General features: G+C 41.1%; 1 protein-coding gene across 2 annotated transcripts in view; it reads right to left on the reverse strand.

Moving 5' to 3' along the window:
• lgr4 (leucine-rich repeat containing G protein-coupled receptor 4) overlaps positions 1–10697 on the reverse strand; it is a 29923-nt gene extending 19226 nt beyond the window's left edge. Inside the window, exons 1-2 of one of the 2 annotated variants that reach the window (XM_044031134.1) lie at positions 9795–10697; positions 923–994 (exon numbers count right to left, since the gene is read on the reverse strand). In XM_044031134.1, coding sequence (XP_043887069.1) covers positions 923–994; positions 9795–9976 — 254 coding nt within the window. In that variant the 5' untranslated portion in view covers positions 9977–10697. The remainder of the gene's footprint in view (positions 1–922; positions 995–9794) is intronic. The other variant, XM_044031133.1, reaches the window with a different exon arrangement.
• Positions 10698–19861: the final 9164 nt, after the last annotated feature.

Genomic DNA, 19861 nt, shown 5'->3' on the forward strand with positions numbered 1-19861 from the left:
CCCAGAAAAAAACAACAAAAGGCTGAACAAACTCGCATGAACGAAGGGTACATGTCAATCAAAATACCTTCCTTCAAGAAAAACAACAGATGCAACAGGAGTCCATCCATTTACTGTGATCTAAGACAAGAAGTAGCAGTGAGAAAGGGTTGGTTTTTAGCCTCATTGCCATGGAAACCATTGTTTTGCCCTCTTCCTTCCTGTCTTGCATTCCTGCGTACAATGCGACGAAAAGTAAATTGCCTTTCAACAAAGCAGATTGGAGTGTTCTATGGAAAAGAAGAGGGTGAAGACCGGATCGGTTGAAAGACGCATGAGAGCTAAAACAAAAAAATAAAAAGACCAAGTGGAGCTGTGACTGCTGTTCACTCGCTGGTCAGTTTGAATTCCCAGGGCCGCATGCTACCTGATATCAGGTAGACAGATTTTATCTCTGACTGCCAGCAGCACCGAGCCAGACAGCAGAGTATTTAAAGAGTAAAGAAATAACAAACACCCACTCAGATCAGATCACCACTCAACAAAGTTCCACAGCAGAGACATGCTGTTGCCACCCTGATAATCCTTTAAAAGCAAAAATCCACACAGGATGTCACGTGATTGCAGCTTCAGTACACGGTGTCTCACCTCATCTTTTTAATTGAGGTTTACTGCACCTTTTTTTTTGTAGACGCCCGTTTTTCAATTCATGAATGGTGAGTGATTCGCGACCTCACGCAACGCCGCGCTTATCTGCTTCAGATGAGCGTGGACGGGAGTGAGCTGTTGTGTGCCCATGCCGATGTGTGTGTGTGTGTGTTTTTCGCAGTTCAGACTCAAATACCCAGGTGCATATCATAAAGCCCGGCCCTCATGTCAACATTGCACAGAGAAAATACATCATTAACAAGGAAAGACGGGGGGGTGGGGGTCATGTACTCACAGTTCCTCGAGATAGGGGAAGTTCTTGAATACATAGGCTGGAAGCTCCGTGATGTTGTTCATGCTCAGGTCACTGTGGAAACAGAAGTCAAATTAGAAACCTTTGAATCACCGTTGGCTAAACCTTCATTTAAGACCTTGGTCAAACTTGTTTTGGCCATTTAATATCCAATATTTTTTACCAAGTGAAAGCTTATTTCCCCTGTTTAAGTGTCACATGAATCATTTTCCTCACCATTATTTGGGAAATTCAAAATAAAGTTGTTTGTGTACGGGGTCTTTATTTTCCCTGCTTAACTATAACAAACATGCAATTACGACAGCGAGGACTCAGAGATGGAGCAGATAGATTTGGCCAAATGTAAACTGCATACATGGATACAAACAACGGGGCAGCTCGGGTCACAGATCTCTTCTGAGTTTTGTGTTTTCAAAACTGCGCCTGCATGTGTGCAACCTGAACTAGAAAAAGTCTTGAAAAGGCCCTTCTCTTTAGCCGCAGGGAACTTCATTTTTCAAACCAACTTCAAGTCAAGATAGGCATGTGGCAGCATGAAAAATATGCACAGGACTTGATTTGCTTCCCCCACCAAAGCTAATATGAGTTTTTATCTTCATAGTGGTAATGCAAACAAAAAACAGACACATGTATGCAACGGAAAATGTGAGACCTTTGGGTGTTTACACCTGGTAATGAAACATAATGTTAAAAAAATACTAAATTATAATTACTAGCCTAAATAATGCCATTTAAATGGACTGATGCCCTTGTCCCAATTCAGATACACACACTAGTGGGGAATCTATTTATTGAATTAAGTATGTCCACCTCCACTACACTAGGTGGCAACATGGCCCCTTTAAGCTAGTTAGTATTAGGCATTATACAGTTGACCTTGAGCGTTATTTATTCAATTTAACTTTATGTGTATAGTGTGTCGATTCATAACATACTTTATCTCACAGCACATTTTACATGAAAACATGTTACATGTAGAGCTGAAACAATTAATCGATTATTAATCGATTACTAAATTAATGGACAACTATAGCTTTCTTCATGATTAAAACAAGATTTCCGATTGTTTAAGCTTCTTAAATGTGATTATTTTCTTCATTTCTTTGCTCTGGAAAACAAAGAAATCAAAGTGAATCATTCCAGGTTTGACGAACACCAATCATCATTTTTAAGGTTTTCTATATATTTAATGGACCAGCTCTAGTTATATGGGTGTGTCTGCCTGACTTTGAATCGAACTAACGTGTTAAACTTGAATTTTAGTCCAGTTTAGGTGAGAAAAACACATTCATTCAACACTTTCTTCCATCTTATAAACATGAGTGAGTGAATGGCAGTCAACTGCCCCCCTCAACCCCCAACCCCACACACCCCCCCCCCATCCCCCATAAGAGATCGTCCATGCCATGACTGAAAAAAACATCCGGGATTCACAAATGTATCAAACCACCCCCCCCCCTTTCACTCTCCAACTGGCCATCTTGAATTTCACTGCCAGATCTCTCTAGGACCTTGTGTGTGGGCCTCTGAATCCTACGAGGATCATATTGCCCTTCCTCTGCAGTCCCAAATACACACACAGTACACACCGTGTACACACACACACACGTAAAGCAGCCTTAAAAGGCGGGCCCTGAAAGAACCCTCATCATCCCTGCAACCTATGTCCCATCTCCACTTACCTGGTTATCCAATTACCGTAGAGACTGCACAGCTACAACAACACTTCCTTCCACATCTACAAACTCCTTATGGTTTTGGCTTTTTTTTTGGGTCAGACAACATGGTGGTGTTCTGCAACCACTGCTGCCAATCTGCCACCACCTGAGGTCAGAAGGATGCATCCATAACCACATTTTAAACCGTTTTGACTAAATCTTCTGCAGACTGTTGACTGGTCTGAACCACATTGCAGGCTTGGGGAGCACGGGAGGCCTGCATGACTATATCACACTTCCTCCCTCCCTCTGTACTTGGCTGCTTTATTCATCAAGGTCCTGGCTTGTCCCCGCTAAGACAGATTGAGGAGGACACTAAAAATGCAGCTGTGATAAATGGTGACGAGCTTTAAACGCTTCCACAAACAGGTATCAGTACATTTCAGCCACCAGGACTGGACACAGTATCCCGGGGGTGATAGGAAATTCTCCTCCCCACAGGGTCCAACGTACAAAAGCAAAAACCTTCTACCATGGAGACATCTGAGGACATTCATAGGACAATCATGTGTGTTCTACATTAATGTTTCTGTAACCTAGTTAAGTCCTGGGACTTTCATTGCAGCAGACCTGCAAGGAAAGCTTAGGGCTCTGGTTGGTATTTTGTAATATTAAATAAGCAAATTTAAACTGCACAAAAGCTAAACCTACATAAACCTATATTTGTTATAGCCACACAGTTATTTTATGAAAGAGTGGTGGATTATAGATGTTTTGCTCCAGTTCAGGTTTACAACCATTTCTAAGTGAATCAAAAACTACTAATTTAGGGTCTTGGTCCAAATCCAAATTCAACAGGGGAATATTTAAGTGATGTTTTCCTTAGGGAGTATCTATCTCTACCAATATCAGTGTGCTACAGTCATTTTACATGCATTTAACTACTAGGCTTTTAGAAACACATTTGCTACACTTTCAAAACCATTACTCTCCAGTGGCGTAACAAGTATTTAGTTTCCATAAAGAAAGAAATAACCAGCATACGACATGATTCAGTTGAGATGCTGTTGCTGCTTTTTATTTACATTTCTACCGTATGTGCTAAGTGGAGCATTTCTGTAATATTTAGGGTTTTCGGATGAGATATTACATTTTCCTCTCTCTCTCTCTCTGATATCCAATCCGGTGATTTTGACCAGTATCGTCTCAACTTTCCCCCGGGTTAGCATGTTTTCCCAACGTCTCTGTGGGTTCTCTACAGGTACTCTGGCTTCCTCCCACAGTCCACAGGCATGCAGGGTGGGGTGAGGTTAACTGGAGGCTTTAAATCGGTAATTACCAGGGACTGAAGGTGGTTTTTTTTTTAAGCCAAATGAATTTGCAGATTCATTCAGGGTTGTGATTGATTTATCGATTTATCGGACACATACTGTATTTCTAAATGTCTGGTTTACCCATTCAAAAAAACACTTCCCAAATGAAAGGTTTGAGAGACACTGCTCTAAATTGACCATGGGCATGAAGGCGAGTCTGAATGGTTGTTTATTTACCCTGCCTCTTCCCCAATGCCAGCTGCAAATAGCTCCAGCTCCCCTGTGACCCTCAAAGGATAAGCGGTATAGATAATGGATGGACGGGAATCCTAAATGTGCTCTCCATATGCAAAAAACTGCCTGTTTAGTATATTTGCCATTTTTCAAACCAACTTCTGAACATTGTTCATTCATCATTCTGAAACTGTCAAATCCTCTTAACTGTGCTCAGACCTAAGACTCTGTTTTAATGGTCTAAGCACATGGTCTGTTGCTCATGAAATGTGTTGAGGACGCATTCGAATTTCACTTGTGCTAGCGAGTGACATCCGGTATCATATGTGAAGTGACACTGGTATCATTATCAGTAATCAACTGGCTTTTTTTAAACTTTCTTCTCCTTGTTTATTTTTCTAAAAATAGGTCTAAACTCCAAACTAACGGTAAGTTTATATTTGAATGTTGGGCACAAGGTTGAGAAAAACCCACATCTGCAGTAAGAAACTATGTGATGTGGGACGGGATTAAGTAAACAAGTGAAAGAAAAGGGTTAGGGACAGAGATTTAATATTCTCCCATCCCCACGTCGTCCTGTTTGTGAGCGGGAACCACAGAGTGGCTTCTTTCACCTCTGCTGACCAAGAACAAAAGTATCATTCATTTAAAAATGGACCGAGGGCACCGAGCAGGCAAGCTCCACCAGCAGAGAGCAAGACCCCTGACTCCACCCCCTCCATTTTCTTTAAGTCTCGACCTTGTTCACACTATGAAAGGCCCTGTGAGATGTTTAGCTGCTGACTTGCTCTTGCACTGAAAACGCTCAGCAGTTCACGCAGACACTGTGCCAAGAACGAAACCTGTGCAGAGACTTGGTGGCAGGTAAACTACATACCTTCCAAAGGAGTGTTTGCTTTGTAACAGACTCAGGGGCCTCCTCATTTCTCTCATCTGCTTTTCTGTGACAGGGCCTTTCCATTACAGATGCCAACACTCAAGCCCCTGTGGGCTCTAGGTAAGAGTCCACTCCAACACTCCAGCCATAAGATTTATTGATGAAAATATGCTTTTTCCAAAGTAAAAGGTACAGGTTACCAGGACTACTGCATAGCCTCAAACATTACTTCCTTGTAATGTCTCTGATTGTAGGGTATTACCAAACACTAACCTGCATTTTCTTCTTTCTTCTATTGGGTTTCCATGGTTGTATACTTCAAATATACCTACTGTCTTCCCTGTAGCTGATGATAACTAGGCAAGAGACTTTATTGTAACTTAATGCAAGCACACTAATTGTAAAGGCACGACAATTACAAATACATACTGCAGGTTCAGTAAAGATATCGCAATGACAAAACTTTAATACAAGGGACTTTTCCTTTACACATCAGCAGACTATTGTCGGTGCATTAGCCAGGAGAGAAGGAGTCTTTGCAGCTGCGACATGTCTCACTAATCCATTATGATCCCTAACCCCACTGCTTCACATACAATAGACGAAGGGAGTGGGAGAGGACAACTAAAGTTCAAGAGACCAGGAGAACAAATGAGAGTGGGACAGAGAGTGGGACAAACAACCTTTCACATACTTTTGAAGAGTTTGAGGTGACTGAATTGGGGACTTCACTTTTAAAACCTGCCCCAGAGCATTCCGATAACTCTGCGCATAGACAAGAAGATCTTAAAAAACAACTTGTTGTTTTCCATTTTTTTGGCATAAATTAGGCCAGTGGAGTGGCGGTAAGGGGTATGATATCATTCTGTGAAAACATTGTTTCAGACTGCCCTTAATGCAGTGTAGCATTTTGCCCAGATGAAAAAGTATGCTTTAACAGTTTCAGCTGTAAGCTCTGCAGCAGGCCTAGTGTGACATGTCTTAACAGCCTGTTATATTAATCCCCTCCCTGTTTACTCTACCTCACACGATCTTCACATTTGTGATTCCAAGTGGCACAGTTCTGGTTCTGGTGTACAGCAAGGCTTTGACCACCATTCTTAAAAAAAAGGTGGCAAAACACCGCAGACCTTAACAATTTAGGGCAAGGTGCCGGTGAGACGCATTCTATTCCCCTTAACCACGTAACACACGCTAAATTAGACAAGTGGTTGTGTAAACTTTAAGTTAAGAGTTTCTGCTTTTTATAATTCAAGGAAGCAAAGTAATTACAAGAAGCCACAATAAATTGCTGTTTTCAGCTGGGTTGTAGAGGTGGTTACTTGGGTTTATGATTAACCCAGTGGCTGTGAAACACAGTGAGGCATTTCTTCATGGGGCAATCATCAACTGTATCTGCCACCGCTCCATCCAGATCTAACCTGCCTGGTGCCTTATTTGCTCCACATGTTTCAAATGCCCTTGTAGAAGTGCCTTCACCAGACGTCCTTCTTAAAGTGGCACAATTTTGACTCAAAATGTAAAGCATTGGAACCGAGGCAGTGCTAGCAACAATCCATGCAGCACAACTCACCCAGCTCTACCCCAAACATTACTCATAGTCATACAGTCATTCCAATCCAAAGCTTAAGGGGAAATTGTTTTTCCTGTAACACGTTCTTGATAAAAAAGGGTTTTTGTGCCCTCAGAAAAAAAAAAATGGTTGCCATGGGCCAAACTAACATTTAAAATCAACGTCTGTTGGTTTAGAACCTGATTTTCCTGGCTGAAAGCAAGCGTCATTAAGAGCTGTAAAATATTTATTTTCAAGGGGTGTATGCTTCAAGGTCAATTGTTTGTTACTCTGCAACAATTTTCATAACTGACTTGGACTTAGATCAAGTGAAATCTAGCCAACATTCACTGGTTCCAGGCTCCCATACTTGTACTTGCTTTTCATTATTACAATTTGACTGCTACCAAGTGTCCACGGAAAAACATTACAAAACCTTATTAATCGATGTAACAAAACCATGTATAATATTACACACAGTATGTTTTCAGTACATCACTTCATCGACTAATCAGCTCTATAATGACAAAACAGTCAATTTGTCAATTTGTTGATCGTGCAGAAAATTAATCCGAGTAAATTACAACTTATGCTCATAAATTAACCATGCCAAAGTGTTACTGGCTGCTGCTGCAGCTTCTTAACATGATGAACTATTTTTCTTTACGTTTTAGACAATTGATATGGAAAGATATGACATTTGGAGACTCCACCCTGGCACCATTGTCTAGACAGAACAAATTAAGCTAGAATGTAATTGGACGATGATTACTTGATAATTGTTACCTCTGCCAAGGAGGTGGTTATTTTTGTCATTTTTGGCTGTGTTTACCTTACTTTGAGCAGCATGCCTCCAAAAGTTAAGAAAGGACTTGACTGAAAATGTCTGAGGATGTTGGTTATAATCAAATCAGGAGATTATTAGAACTTGGTGTTGATATGGATTCAGGATTTCTTTTAAACAGTTAACCGTGCCAGTTAGTGTATCAACACTGCAAGAAACTGAGCAGCCTTGGCGAAAGGTTAGCGCACTCCGTGTGCTTTTTTTCGTTTATAATAATTACTAGTTTTGACGATACACTGGGTTAGCTTCAGGATTACAAACTGTGAAGATTGAAAACTGTAATGTGGTTTAATATTGTCAGAGTTCAGAACTCTATGTAACTTTTTGGTTGTACTGGAAAGAGAGCTAGGTTCAATTTTAAAGCTGTCGTGTAGTTGCCCAGTATATAGTTGTTTTATTGTTGTGTCTGTGGTGACACAGAGTGATGTGTTTTAAATCACAGCTGACACAGGGAAGGTGGAAGCAGAATAGCTACGCTAATGAAGCGGTACAGCAGCAAACTTTAGGTTAAGGAATTACGCCCCAGTTCTCAGGAATTCACCCTGGTTCTCTGAAACATGAGTGAGGTAGTGATACCAAAAGATAGCGTGAATAATATGGACACAGAGTTCTCGGTTCAGAAAGCTCTGCAGGCTCACCTGAGGAGAGGGGAAAGTCTGGGGTGGTAGCAACACTAGCAGTGTTTTGGCAACATAAGTTACACACTGGAGCTTTAATAATTCCCACAATAGCATTTACTTCAATAGCAATAAAACAAACCTTTGTCAATATAATGAATTGCACTGTAACACAATTGTTTTGAATGTTTAACCTTAGTTTTTTTGATTGTTAATTGTAAATAAAAAAAGGTTTTAACCCCCCAATAAACTGCTTTCTGTAAGTTTTACTCAAGAGCAAAAATCTACAATTACTAAACTAACATTGTTCCACAATAATTATCTGTGACAACTGATTTAAAACGTTATTTTTCCAGGACAAAATATCCTCAAGGAAGCATTTACAACCACAATTTTCCACAACAGTGCAAGAGCTCAAGAGATCACAAGATGCCATTTTCTGTGGTCGACAACTAGGATTCAGAACATAAACAAACATAATTACTAAAATCAAAAAGCACTGTCACTAATTTGATTATGGTGAATCTCCATTATCTGGATAAAAATGAATGGAGAAAATCATCAATACTTTGTGTGAGTTACTTAAAAATACTGTTTAGCATACAGTCCTAGTGATTTATTTTGAAATGTCACAAGTGGGGGACCGCCATTGAGGATTCTTGTCATTCAAATTAAAATGTTGATGAGAAAATATGTATTAAAGTGATCGGTTTTTGTAACGTCACATTTTAGGTTCCTTCAGCGATGTATTTAGTAACATTGGTTCTTCGGTTTCCTTGGCGTTCATCTGTATTTGTGCACATTTTCTGAAGTCTGAAGCAAACGATGACCGAGAATGGACAGGCGGCCCGTTATTGCATTCTGCAATAACACCATGGATTATTTTGATCTGGAAATGTTCATATTGCCACATGCCAACACTTGAACCCAAGTATAAACAACCGTCATGGACGTACTTTAACCAAACACTACAACCAGTTTACTATACAGAGAGAAAGGCTAAAGTTACACAGAGACAACCAGAGTTGTCAGCCCACTCACTGCTCCTCACAGTGTTACTAATACCTCTATTGCGATAACTGTCTTACTGTGGAAATCCGGGCTAATAATTTATCACAATAAATATTTCTTCGCTATCAACATCGCAAAGGTTCAATACTATCCAAGCACAACATGAGCGGTTTGCTTTAGACGCATGACATGGTTCTGTTTTAACAACTGCTTGCATTTTTCTGTCAGTAAAAGAGTTTGTCCTCATCTTTCTTTCAATCAGGAACAAAACTGAACATTTGTGGTGATGATTATGGATATCAACTGAATACTATATTTTTGGACACTATCTGTCAAACCTTACTGATACTTGATACTGAAACAGTCATACCATGGATAAAATCATAATAAAACAACTAATATCTTACTATAGACACTATCACAAACTCCCAATAACCCTTGTACCAGGATTACTATATAGCAATACATTATAAATTAACTCATTACCGCGGTATTATCATATCTTATCAAGGTTTTTTATATCTTTACTCCCACTACAGGTCTTTATTATCCGGGAGACTCGTACTGAACACCCTTGTGAGTGGAAAGTTTCCCCGGTGATGTTGACTGTCCATCACTCAACTTCCAAACACAACAACATCCCACACATGCACAGGCCCTCGGGGTGAGACATGTGGATGTGAGCACAGCCATGTTTGGAGTTTGTACTTCATTGTAGTGTGTTGTAGTTGGTGTATTGAGCACTTACAGATAGTAGGTGAAAGCACTGAGTCCGGGCGGGACGGTGGTCAGTCCTCTGCCGGAGCAGTCTGCACCTCCATCTTCATCGCAGCTGCATGCGGGGGAACAAACGGCCGTCGACTGCCCTTGACCGGCGGCACCAGGACGAAGGAAGCACCACAAACATATCCAAAACAGTCCCACACGCATTTTCTCTTTGTCGGTTCAGGTGAAAGCGACAGAAAAAACGCGGTTCGCGGGGGCTTTGTTTGCGGTTTAGTCTACTCCGGACGTCGACTTCTCATGTGGTTTGCTCGGTTGAGGCATGAAGGAGAGAGAGGTGAAGCCTGACCTACAACAAAATGTTAGCGTTCAAACACCTACAAAAAATATCCCCGTCCACGTCCAGTTAGTGCTAGAAACCGAACGCTGCCTTCGTCGACACGGAGTTTATCTGGCTAGTAAACATTTCTCAACCCCCCCGTGTGTCGTTGCTCTATGTAAATGAAGTAGCAGTGCTGGCGACAGGAGCGGAGCCTACCTTGCGTTTTTTGCGTTTTCGTTGTCCCATTAAATAATCGCCCCCACCCCCTCCTACAAAAAACGCGAGCGGCGCCTGTGAACGCGTCTGATCCGGTGACAGTTGAAACCTTCGGTTACAGGAGAATGACTTGCGGTGCTGGTTTGTTTCCCTGCAGGAGATGACCGTCAGTTTTCAGCCAGTTCCCCCTCCTCTTGCTCCTGACATCAACAGCGTGCTTGTTTAAGGCTCTGCAGGCACAGACTCAGACACCCTACCGGACAACCTGCAGCACTGGGCCCGGCCTGTGCACCAGCAGTCTGCCCGCCTCTGCTCTGCTGCACACCCACCGCCGACAGGGACTCTCAAAGAGAGAGAAAACAATACCGTCAGGTAAAAACTTTTCCTGCGGTGCAAGGAACGTGTTCAAATCCCAGCACCACACTGCAAACTTACAAGGCAAGCAGGGGCGAGTGTAGGGGTCCTGGCGGCCAGGGTGGGGGCCCCCCAGGGTTCCACCTGCAAATAATGAAAAGTAAATAGTGCAATAAGTTATTTATGAGATATTACTCCTTTATACTAGTGGTATCTTATTAAAAATGAATTTATAAATATCAAGTAAATTGTTCATTAAGCAGAATCTGCAAAGATGAGAGATAAAAGAACTAAAAAAAAAGAAAAGATGAGAGTAATATTGCAAAAAGGCAGTCTGTGTCTGACTGATAACATATCATATCAGACATGACAAAGTGGTATCAAGCCATATCTAACAAGGCAGAGCCACCAAAAACAATACTTCACCCCCACTCCGTGGTAAGATTACTTGTTATATGATGATTATGTATAGTACTTTTGTAAATGTGACCAAAAAGTGATGTACAGCCAGTGTCTTTTGGAGCTGAATCCACTTTTTGTTGTAACCAAACGTAATTTTAAATTTGTGCCCAGGACGCGACAGGAGCACTGGCTGCAAGTTGCAAGTCGCCATATTTTAAACAATAGTTTAACGGCCATTTCTTTTCACCATCAACCACAGCAACGTTGCACTCTCTGTTGTGGAAACATCTGCAGAGAAGAAGCCACCGTCCTGTGTGGTTTCACCAAGCTCCCGGAGTTAACAGTGAAACTCATCACGTTGTATCCGGCTCAGCAAAAGCAAAATCTGTCTCCTCCAGCTTTCAATGTTTTCTGCACTTTCTCCATGGCAACAGGAGTATTCATGCTTTTACAGAACAGAAAGATTTTCTCATTTTCTCGCACAACTGCTACGTTGTGCGGCGCATCGCACACCTTCTGCCACGCTGTCATGTGACCAGGAGTCTCCACGCGAGCGGCTGGCAACCGGGACGCCACAAACTATACGCGGCCTTTCACCAGGTGGAGCCCCAGACTAGTGCGTCTCGTCCACCACATCATGAAAACACATGTGGTCATAAAAACTTATGAGAAGTGACACAGTGAATGATGCAAGAAACCAGGCTTCATTTAGCTCAAGTTTAATGTCTTCACCTCAGATGCTGAGCTGTTTTTGGAGCAGAGCTCTCTGTGATCGCTGTCATGTTTTTTTGATATTGTGTTTTTTTCTTCTCTCTGATGAAGTGGTATTCTTGATTGGGTTTCAGCCAGTCGTTTGTTTCTAATCGGTCGGGGTGGCTTGAGTCATCACAGGCTTTGATCACAGATCAGGTTTTTCCACAACATCAATGTTCCCTCCATAAAAAACACCCCAGAATGTCCTCGAATCACTACAGAAATCTGCTGAACATCTTCCGACGCTTGGTCTTCTGATTAGTGGACGTGGCATATAAGTGGAAATGTCATTTTCTTTTCTAAGAAATAACTAGGCTATTTTTTAGGCAACAAACGTGCTTCAGAAATTGTTTTGAGCCACTGTCATGGGAATTCAATTCATGAGACCACAGTTGAGCTCCATTTTTCACACATCTCAAGGAATTAGTTTTGTCCCTTGTACACCCTACCGTTTAATTCATGCACTTTACAATTCACAGGTTACTCTGTTTTTATTTATTATTCATTACACTCCTCATCTTTATGTTTTGTACATACAATTTCATTCCATTCAGTATTTGTATATTTTTATTCTATTCTATTTTTCTATATTATTGTGTGTCTTGCTGCTGCTACACTCTAATTTCCCAGATTGGGATCTATTCTATTCTATTCTATTCTGTTTGATGTGCCAAAACAAATAGTCTATAACAAATAGTCTACAAAATAAATACTAAAAGTATTTAATTAGTATTTGGTTTTATAAATGTGGGATTTATTTATTTAAAATGTCCTTGTTTTTCAAACCCTGTAAAAGGTTTGTGAACTGTTTTTTATTTTTTTTTAAATTATTATTAACAATAATACTACTATTACTACTACTATTAATAATAATAATAATAATAATAATAATAATAATAATAATGCATTTAATTTAAGTGTGCCTTTCAAAGCAGAACATCACAATAAAAAAAGGCAGCAAAAATACAACATTCAAAGCTAATGTTTAAAACTGAAAACAACAATTCTACATTGAAAAATACTATTCTGTACTTTTGTAAAAGTGATGTATCGGTGGAGGCTTCAAATAAGCACAGGCTTCCCACTGGTCCTTGAAATCCTTGAAAGTTTTTGAAAACCACCCCAGAACAGACATGGGTCATTGAAAGTGCTTGAATTGTGTGCAAGAAAATTGCACGTTTTGTGCAATATACACATACATCGGTGTATACTGCAGAAAAATCCTTACTAGCAATAACAAGTGTTTCATTAACGCAAATTAAAATGCTGTTTTGCCATTGGCTCGTTGGCCAAGGTGATGAAGTTTAATGAGTTGTAGATTACAGGGACAAACATTACACCTGCTGCTTAAAGAGGATTGCACTGTGTTGTTTTTAGGGTTACCTATTACTTCCTGTCTGTTTAAACCAACAAACACAGGAAAGCACAAGAATGAGGGGCTGACCTTTAGCAGGAAGACACTAAAATGTCCGACAGCTGCTGCTGACGTCTTCAGATCTTATATTAACTGCTGTCATCCACATTGTCTGTTTGATTTGACTGCATGAATGTATCCAGTTATGCGGTGTTTGAAACAACTACAACTAGAGAAAGCACAGACTTTCCCTAAGGCTGGTCAGATTACCACAGGGACAATGCGCTCTTTATCTTGCATGGTAAAAAAAAAAAGAAAAGAAATCCATGTCTGGATTAGCAGCAATAATAATATTAATAATAAAGCATGACTTTTACACAAATTCACAGCGAAACATGTCGAGACAAACACACGGTGCCTGCACCTTCCAACATATGAAATTACACAGTGAATTATTGCCACAAAATATTCAATCTGTTAATTCACTTGAACACACGAAAGGACAAACAAGATTTAGATGTTTTTTTCTTTATCATCTGTGGATATTATTTGTTGCAGCTTTGTACTTTTGTGTAATATTTCCCCATTCTTGAGTAAACAAGACTCGAGCTGCTCAACGATCCATGGTCCCCATTGTCTGATTCTCCTCTTTATAATGTGCCGTACATTTTCAATAGGAGACAGATGTGGACTGTGGACAGGGCAGTCAAACACACACACACACACACAGTCTGTGAAGCCACGCTGGTGTAACTCGAGCAGCGTCAGACCTGGTATTGTCCTGCTGAAATGGACACGGAGCTTCTGGTAAAAGACGTCATCTGGACGGGAGCATATGTCTCTCCGAAATGACAATATAAGCGTCAACGGCACCTTCATATTTATGCAGATCACCAGTGTTGTAATGTACCCGAGTACAAACATGTATACTTTACTTTGTTATTCATATTTGTAGCAGCTTTTACATTTACTCTATCTACCTCCGTTACTCGTTGCTACCAAATAAAGTCAGAAGAAGAAGAGTTGGTTAATGGTCTGTATTCATATCGTAATTGTCTGCTGCTTTTGTCATTCATTAGTGCAGCTTCTATCACACATCTTTCATACCCATTCAGCTCAAATGGAGCTGGGAATTAAACCCACAACCTCCGAAGAAAATGACTTAAAATTGTGTCATAAAAGTGACATCATTTTCTGGTACTTTTACTCAAGTATCCCTTTTAGGTGATTTATAAGAGGCTGCAGATCAGCCCTGCTGTGCGGGCACTCACGCTCTCACATGCTGGCTTTTGCACCTGTCATTGGTAACAGCGTGGATGGTCTTTTTCCACATTTTTGGCGAGTAGAGTCCACATCTGTTTTTCCCCCCAAAAAAAGCTGACACAAGGACTCCTCTGACCATAGAACACTTATCTACTGTCTCTCAGTCCATCTCAGATGAGTTTGGCTATTCCCCTCCTCGCCTGAGGCGGCGCTGCATCAAGAATTACTGAAGGCGTCGACAAGACAACAATGAACAAGAAAACTCGCTCATCTGTTGGGTAATGCAGGACAACGTATAAAAAGTCATATCGTTTTATGCAAACATACAACACATATACGCTCCAGCAATGGGCTCAGCCATTGGTTGTATTTACCCACAATACCCTGCGTTGTAGTCTACTTCCTGCACAAAGAAAGCAAACAAACTATAAGGATTTAATTTTAGTGTGAAATTTTAACAAATTCATCCTGTGGGCCGGTTCTGGCCCCCGGGCCGTATGTTTGACACCCCTGCTCTAGAACATTTTCAGACATGTAATCTGTTGCAAAACACTATCGGTTTGTCAGTAAAAACACTAGAAATCTCTATGTAAATTTATCTGTTAAATAAAGGTTCAAGTGATACAAGAAATTACAGATTTGTTTTTGGATAGCTTTTTGAGAGAGTGCTTCACAACCATGATTTGTCAGGTTTCTCCACTGTACATAGTATATGTAAATATAAATGTTTTGCGTAAAGGCGAGCACGTATTTACAGTGTGAACATAAAAGATCTGGGTCGAGCTATTTAAGTGAGACACGAGTCAAAAGGTCAAAACATGAGAGAGAATTAGTTGAGGAAGTTCAATGCGGGTTGAGCTGGCTGACATTCAATTCAAAGAACTTAGGATATATCCACACCTGACAAACTTCAATTTGTGTTGCTTCCCAACTCTTGCGGAAATTTGGTTAGTAGTGAGTGAGTTTATATGCATGTTAAAAGTCTGATTTTAGTCAGAATATAGTCGAAATACTACTTTGTGGCCACGAAATAAGTATAACGTCCTCTGCCTTTGACCTTAGAGGAGGTGTGCTCGATTTGCTTACCCAACTGTCCAGGAATGACGATGATACTAGCATTTCCACAAAATAGTATTTTGTGCACACGTTATAGCTATTTCGTGGGCACAATTTACCATGTCATGTCCAGGGCTCCGTAATTTTGTGATGCGATGGACGAGATTGAGATTGACGCAATGGGAGCGGAGGCCGTGCAGAAATAACAGGCATTTCTTTTCACCATCAGCCAAAGCTCTGTTGTGGAAACAACAGAGAAGAAGACACTGTCTTTTTCTCTGTTGTTTCCCCAAAGTGTCACACAGCTCCGCCTGTCCACGCACATAGCGGGCGGAGTCTGGCCGCTGGCAAGTACGTGACATCATTTGGAGAATCCCATCGCTGATTATCCTCCGCATTGCCACGTCAGCAGGACTTTTTTGCAAAAGTAAGAAATATTGCAGCTCGAGTGACAGACGAGATTTGTGCGATAGGCGCGGTTTTGTTGCGTCATTGCATTGACTTTGTATGCGCCGCGATAAATTCACGTTGCGTCCGGTGTAAACACAGCACAAGTCTGACTAAAATCAAGCAAATCTTGATTCATAGTCAGATTACTCCTGCATGTATACGCTTGGTCGGACTGGAGTCGGACTTGGGGTTGAAGGAAGGAGACAGAAATCATACAGCGACGCGTCTTTCTTTGGACAACACAGCAACCACAAGAGCCATGCTCCATCTAATTTGTATCACATTAACATGAACAGCTGGTACGAAACATACGGAACCCACAGCGCGATCCATCCCGTCCATCCATTCTGTGATGTGAAAATCAACAGGAGACTGATCCAGTATGCCCTAGCTTATAGAGAGAAACAGCGCCACCTACAGAGGTGGAGTCAAACATACAATAAATCAATTTTCTCCTCCTCATGTATGCTGGGGACTCGGCAAGTCAGACTACGGCCTTAGTCTGATTAAACTGATCCAGTGCAGTGTCAGCAGGACAAGCTGCTTGACGTGCTATGAAAGAATACATTAAACCTCTTATACATGAGTAAATATCAGCCCTTTTCTCCAACAACGTCCAACAGGACATTGTCTTCTCTGTGTTTATTCCCACCGGGAATGACCTGCTCCTCTTCACACACCACTTACAAACGTACTGTGATAACACCTGACAGCACCTGGCACTGACAGCATCACCACCTCTCACATTATAGGATAATCAGTGGTGCATGGGGAAAGGGCACTCAACCAAATAAAGGACAAGGTGCACAGGGTGTGGTGACAATGTTTGGTATTCCTGCAGCCAGAGGCGTTCGTGAACACCTGCTGCACATATAGAAACTGGGGTCGGATTACAAGCGATACATTATCAGTGAAGTGGCTTCAACAAAGAATGAACCAGTGTCTCATTTTTACTGCCATTGCTTTTATTATCGCTCTGGTTTCTCTCTGATTTTACCTCCTTTTTTATTGTTTTACTATCTTTCATTGCCATTACACGTTCTGTTTTTAAGCAACTGCTCGTTTGGCCTTAATTACGTGCATATGTAGAGCAAATGAAGCCTCACTTTATGTCGTGGAGGAAACGCTTTATAAGGAAGGCTTTTATTAGAAGGATTAAGAATTCAGAGAATGCAACGACGTACCAACAACTGCATCTCTGTTCATTATAGTTCTTCTACTGAAACTCAGATCTTATTTCAGGTCTTATTTTACTGCTATTTCCATGACAAACAAGCATGTTTTTCCCACAAAGTTCCTGTTGTGATCATCCACTTCTGGATGGATTAATTAGCCTCCCTTCTAGGCTAAATACAAACACGATAGGGTTGCACAATAATTGCATTTCAGGTCTTGTATTGTGCCCGTATTACCACCTGTAAAGTAACAGCGATGACTTCTGGCCTCATGATTTGTCAGCTTTCTCCACTTGAGAAAAACAGACCATAGGTGAGCTAGGCATTGGTGAAAAGTGCAAAATATACTGTATATAGTATAAAAAAACGATTTGCATAAAAGCCAGCACTTATTTATAGTGTAAATATAAAAGATCTGTGACGAGCTGTGTAAGTGAGACCCGAGACAAAAGGTCAAAACACGGTCAGTCATCCATCCATGGGAGAGAATTAGTTGAGAAAGTTCAGTGCGGGTTGCGCTGGCTGCCATTCAATTCAAAGAACTTGATTTCCCTCGTTAGGAGCATCACATGTGGTGCAGCCGCAGGGTCTTGTATATTCACACCCAACAACAGCCCACATTAGACATTAGACACATGGTGTCAAGCTAACTAAGCCTAATAAAAAGTAGTTAAAAGAGACCAAATATGAAAAAGGACCGTTCAAAAGCTCTGTTAGTCCTGACTATGAGGGACCAGTCTCTGTGGCCTGAGGGTAACAAATGTGTGTGATGTCCAGGGTGATTTGTGTTGCTTCCCCCCCCCAAGTCCTTTTGTTGTGTGTGTGCCGATAAGTGGTTCCTGCTCTTGTCCAATTATTTCGCTGCTCAGTTTCATGTGCTACATGTTATGAATCCTCCGGTTCTCAAGCTGTGGCGCGCGTAACCACCAGTGCTACTTGGAGGAAAATCAGAAAATACTGTTTACTGTGTATACCAGGGTGTGGGATCGGAGTGGAGCTGAGGAATTTGCGTAAAAAAAAAGTGACAAATAACAATGAAATAATATATCGGGATAGATATTTGCAACACATAATACGAGCAAGCAGCAAAAAAACTAGAAAATGGCCTCCAATAATCCTTGATTACTGTTGTTACAGGAACGCAAGGGAACGATTGACCTTTGACATGAACCGGGGTGACTGTTGTTTACTTTCTTTTTTGGCATCTGTGCATTTACGTTGTAAAATAAAGTATTATTAAATCAAATAATAATAATTGGAGTCACCTTATCTCTTGCTCCATCTTAATTCTAGAAAGTAGCAAAAATTGATGAAGAAATGACTTAAAAAACATTTCCTAGCAGAGATGGCAGCTAAAATCCAAGGGATGCTGCCACTCCTATCAAGATATATAATCAATCATCATCGTTTTGGTTTATGTTTATTTATGTTTGTTTGGTCTGACCATCATTGATATATGTCACGTTTATATTAGTGCTGTCAGTTTAACGGGTTATTAACAGCATTAGCGCAAACCCATTTTAACGGCGTCAATTTTTTGGGTTAGGGTTAAGATTACTCTCGTTCTTTTTGGCCTCGCAAACTTTTTTTTTCACATGCTGTTGCAACAACTAGTAATGTTAGAAAAAGCACTACACCACACCAGAAACAAAACAACAGGCGTGCTGCACACACTTGTTTGGGCTTGCGAGCCGGCTAAGGAGTAGCAGGCTAACGAGTAGCAGGCTAACGTTACGTTTTGAGTGGATGGCGAGCGCTGTGCGGGCTCTCCGTATCCAACGCAGCCTGGATCATTTCTTGACGCACTCCCCACATCCAAGTCATGATGTATGCAGTGTTACCAACCAAGCTGGCAGACCTACGAAGACCGCTAGCTCCTTCAGCTCGGATTAGCTCGAGCTAAAGGACGGGACGGGACGTTTACGTTGAAGAACATCATACGCAGCCTTTCTTATTATTGTGCGGCTATCACAATAAGAGGAATAACTCAAAATATGCAGGGTGACAGTTATTGTCTCAATTGAAAAAAAACATTAGCACAAAGCATTTACCGAATTTGCTATTTACACCACTGTTTTTTAATGTTGTTGATAAAGTTGTTACTTCGAGAGCTCAGTATTTTCTCAGGTGATACTTGGTATGAAAAAGAGTTTGAGAACCACTGATATAAAGGGTAAAAAGCTGCGAGCCTTTAAGAGCAGTAAGCAAGGTCCACTATTATTACATATTTAATATTTTTTCATATTATTGTGTAACACTATTTCCAGAAAAAGCACACACAGAGGTGAGGAATACTTTTTTCATCTCATCTCCTTTTTCATCATGAATGTGGCTGAGGCCTTGTGAAGGGAAACACTACCCCACAGTGGTTAGACTTTCTCAGTGCTCCTTCCCACACTGTTCCTCCTCTCACACACTCAGCGCTCGCCATGAATGTGGCCGCACGGGAGCACTGCACCGTCGTCGAGCTGCATGCTGGAACAGATGCCACGCACATGTTCCCCCCGTGTTCACTGAGAGGGAAAGTGTGTGCGCTGATTTATTTCACCCGAGATAAGATTAGGGAACTGGAGGAGATTGATGACTAAGAACACTTTCAATTCTTTGCATGTGTCACAGATGTCCCATCCGGTTGGAGAAAGAGGAAGAGAGTAATTTACAATTAGAACAGATGAGATAGATAGATAGATAGATAGATAGATAGATCTATTAAAGGTACAGTATGTAACATTTGCTGGGTCAGTTCT

Source organism: Solea senegalensis, linkage group LG7 (genome assembly GCF_019176455.1).
Source record: "Solea senegalensis isolate Sse05_10M linkage group LG7, IFAPA_SoseM_1, whole genome shotgun sequence".
NCBI classification, from domain to species: domain Eukaryota; kingdom Metazoa; phylum Chordata; class Actinopteri; order Pleuronectiformes; family Soleidae; genus Solea; species Solea senegalensis.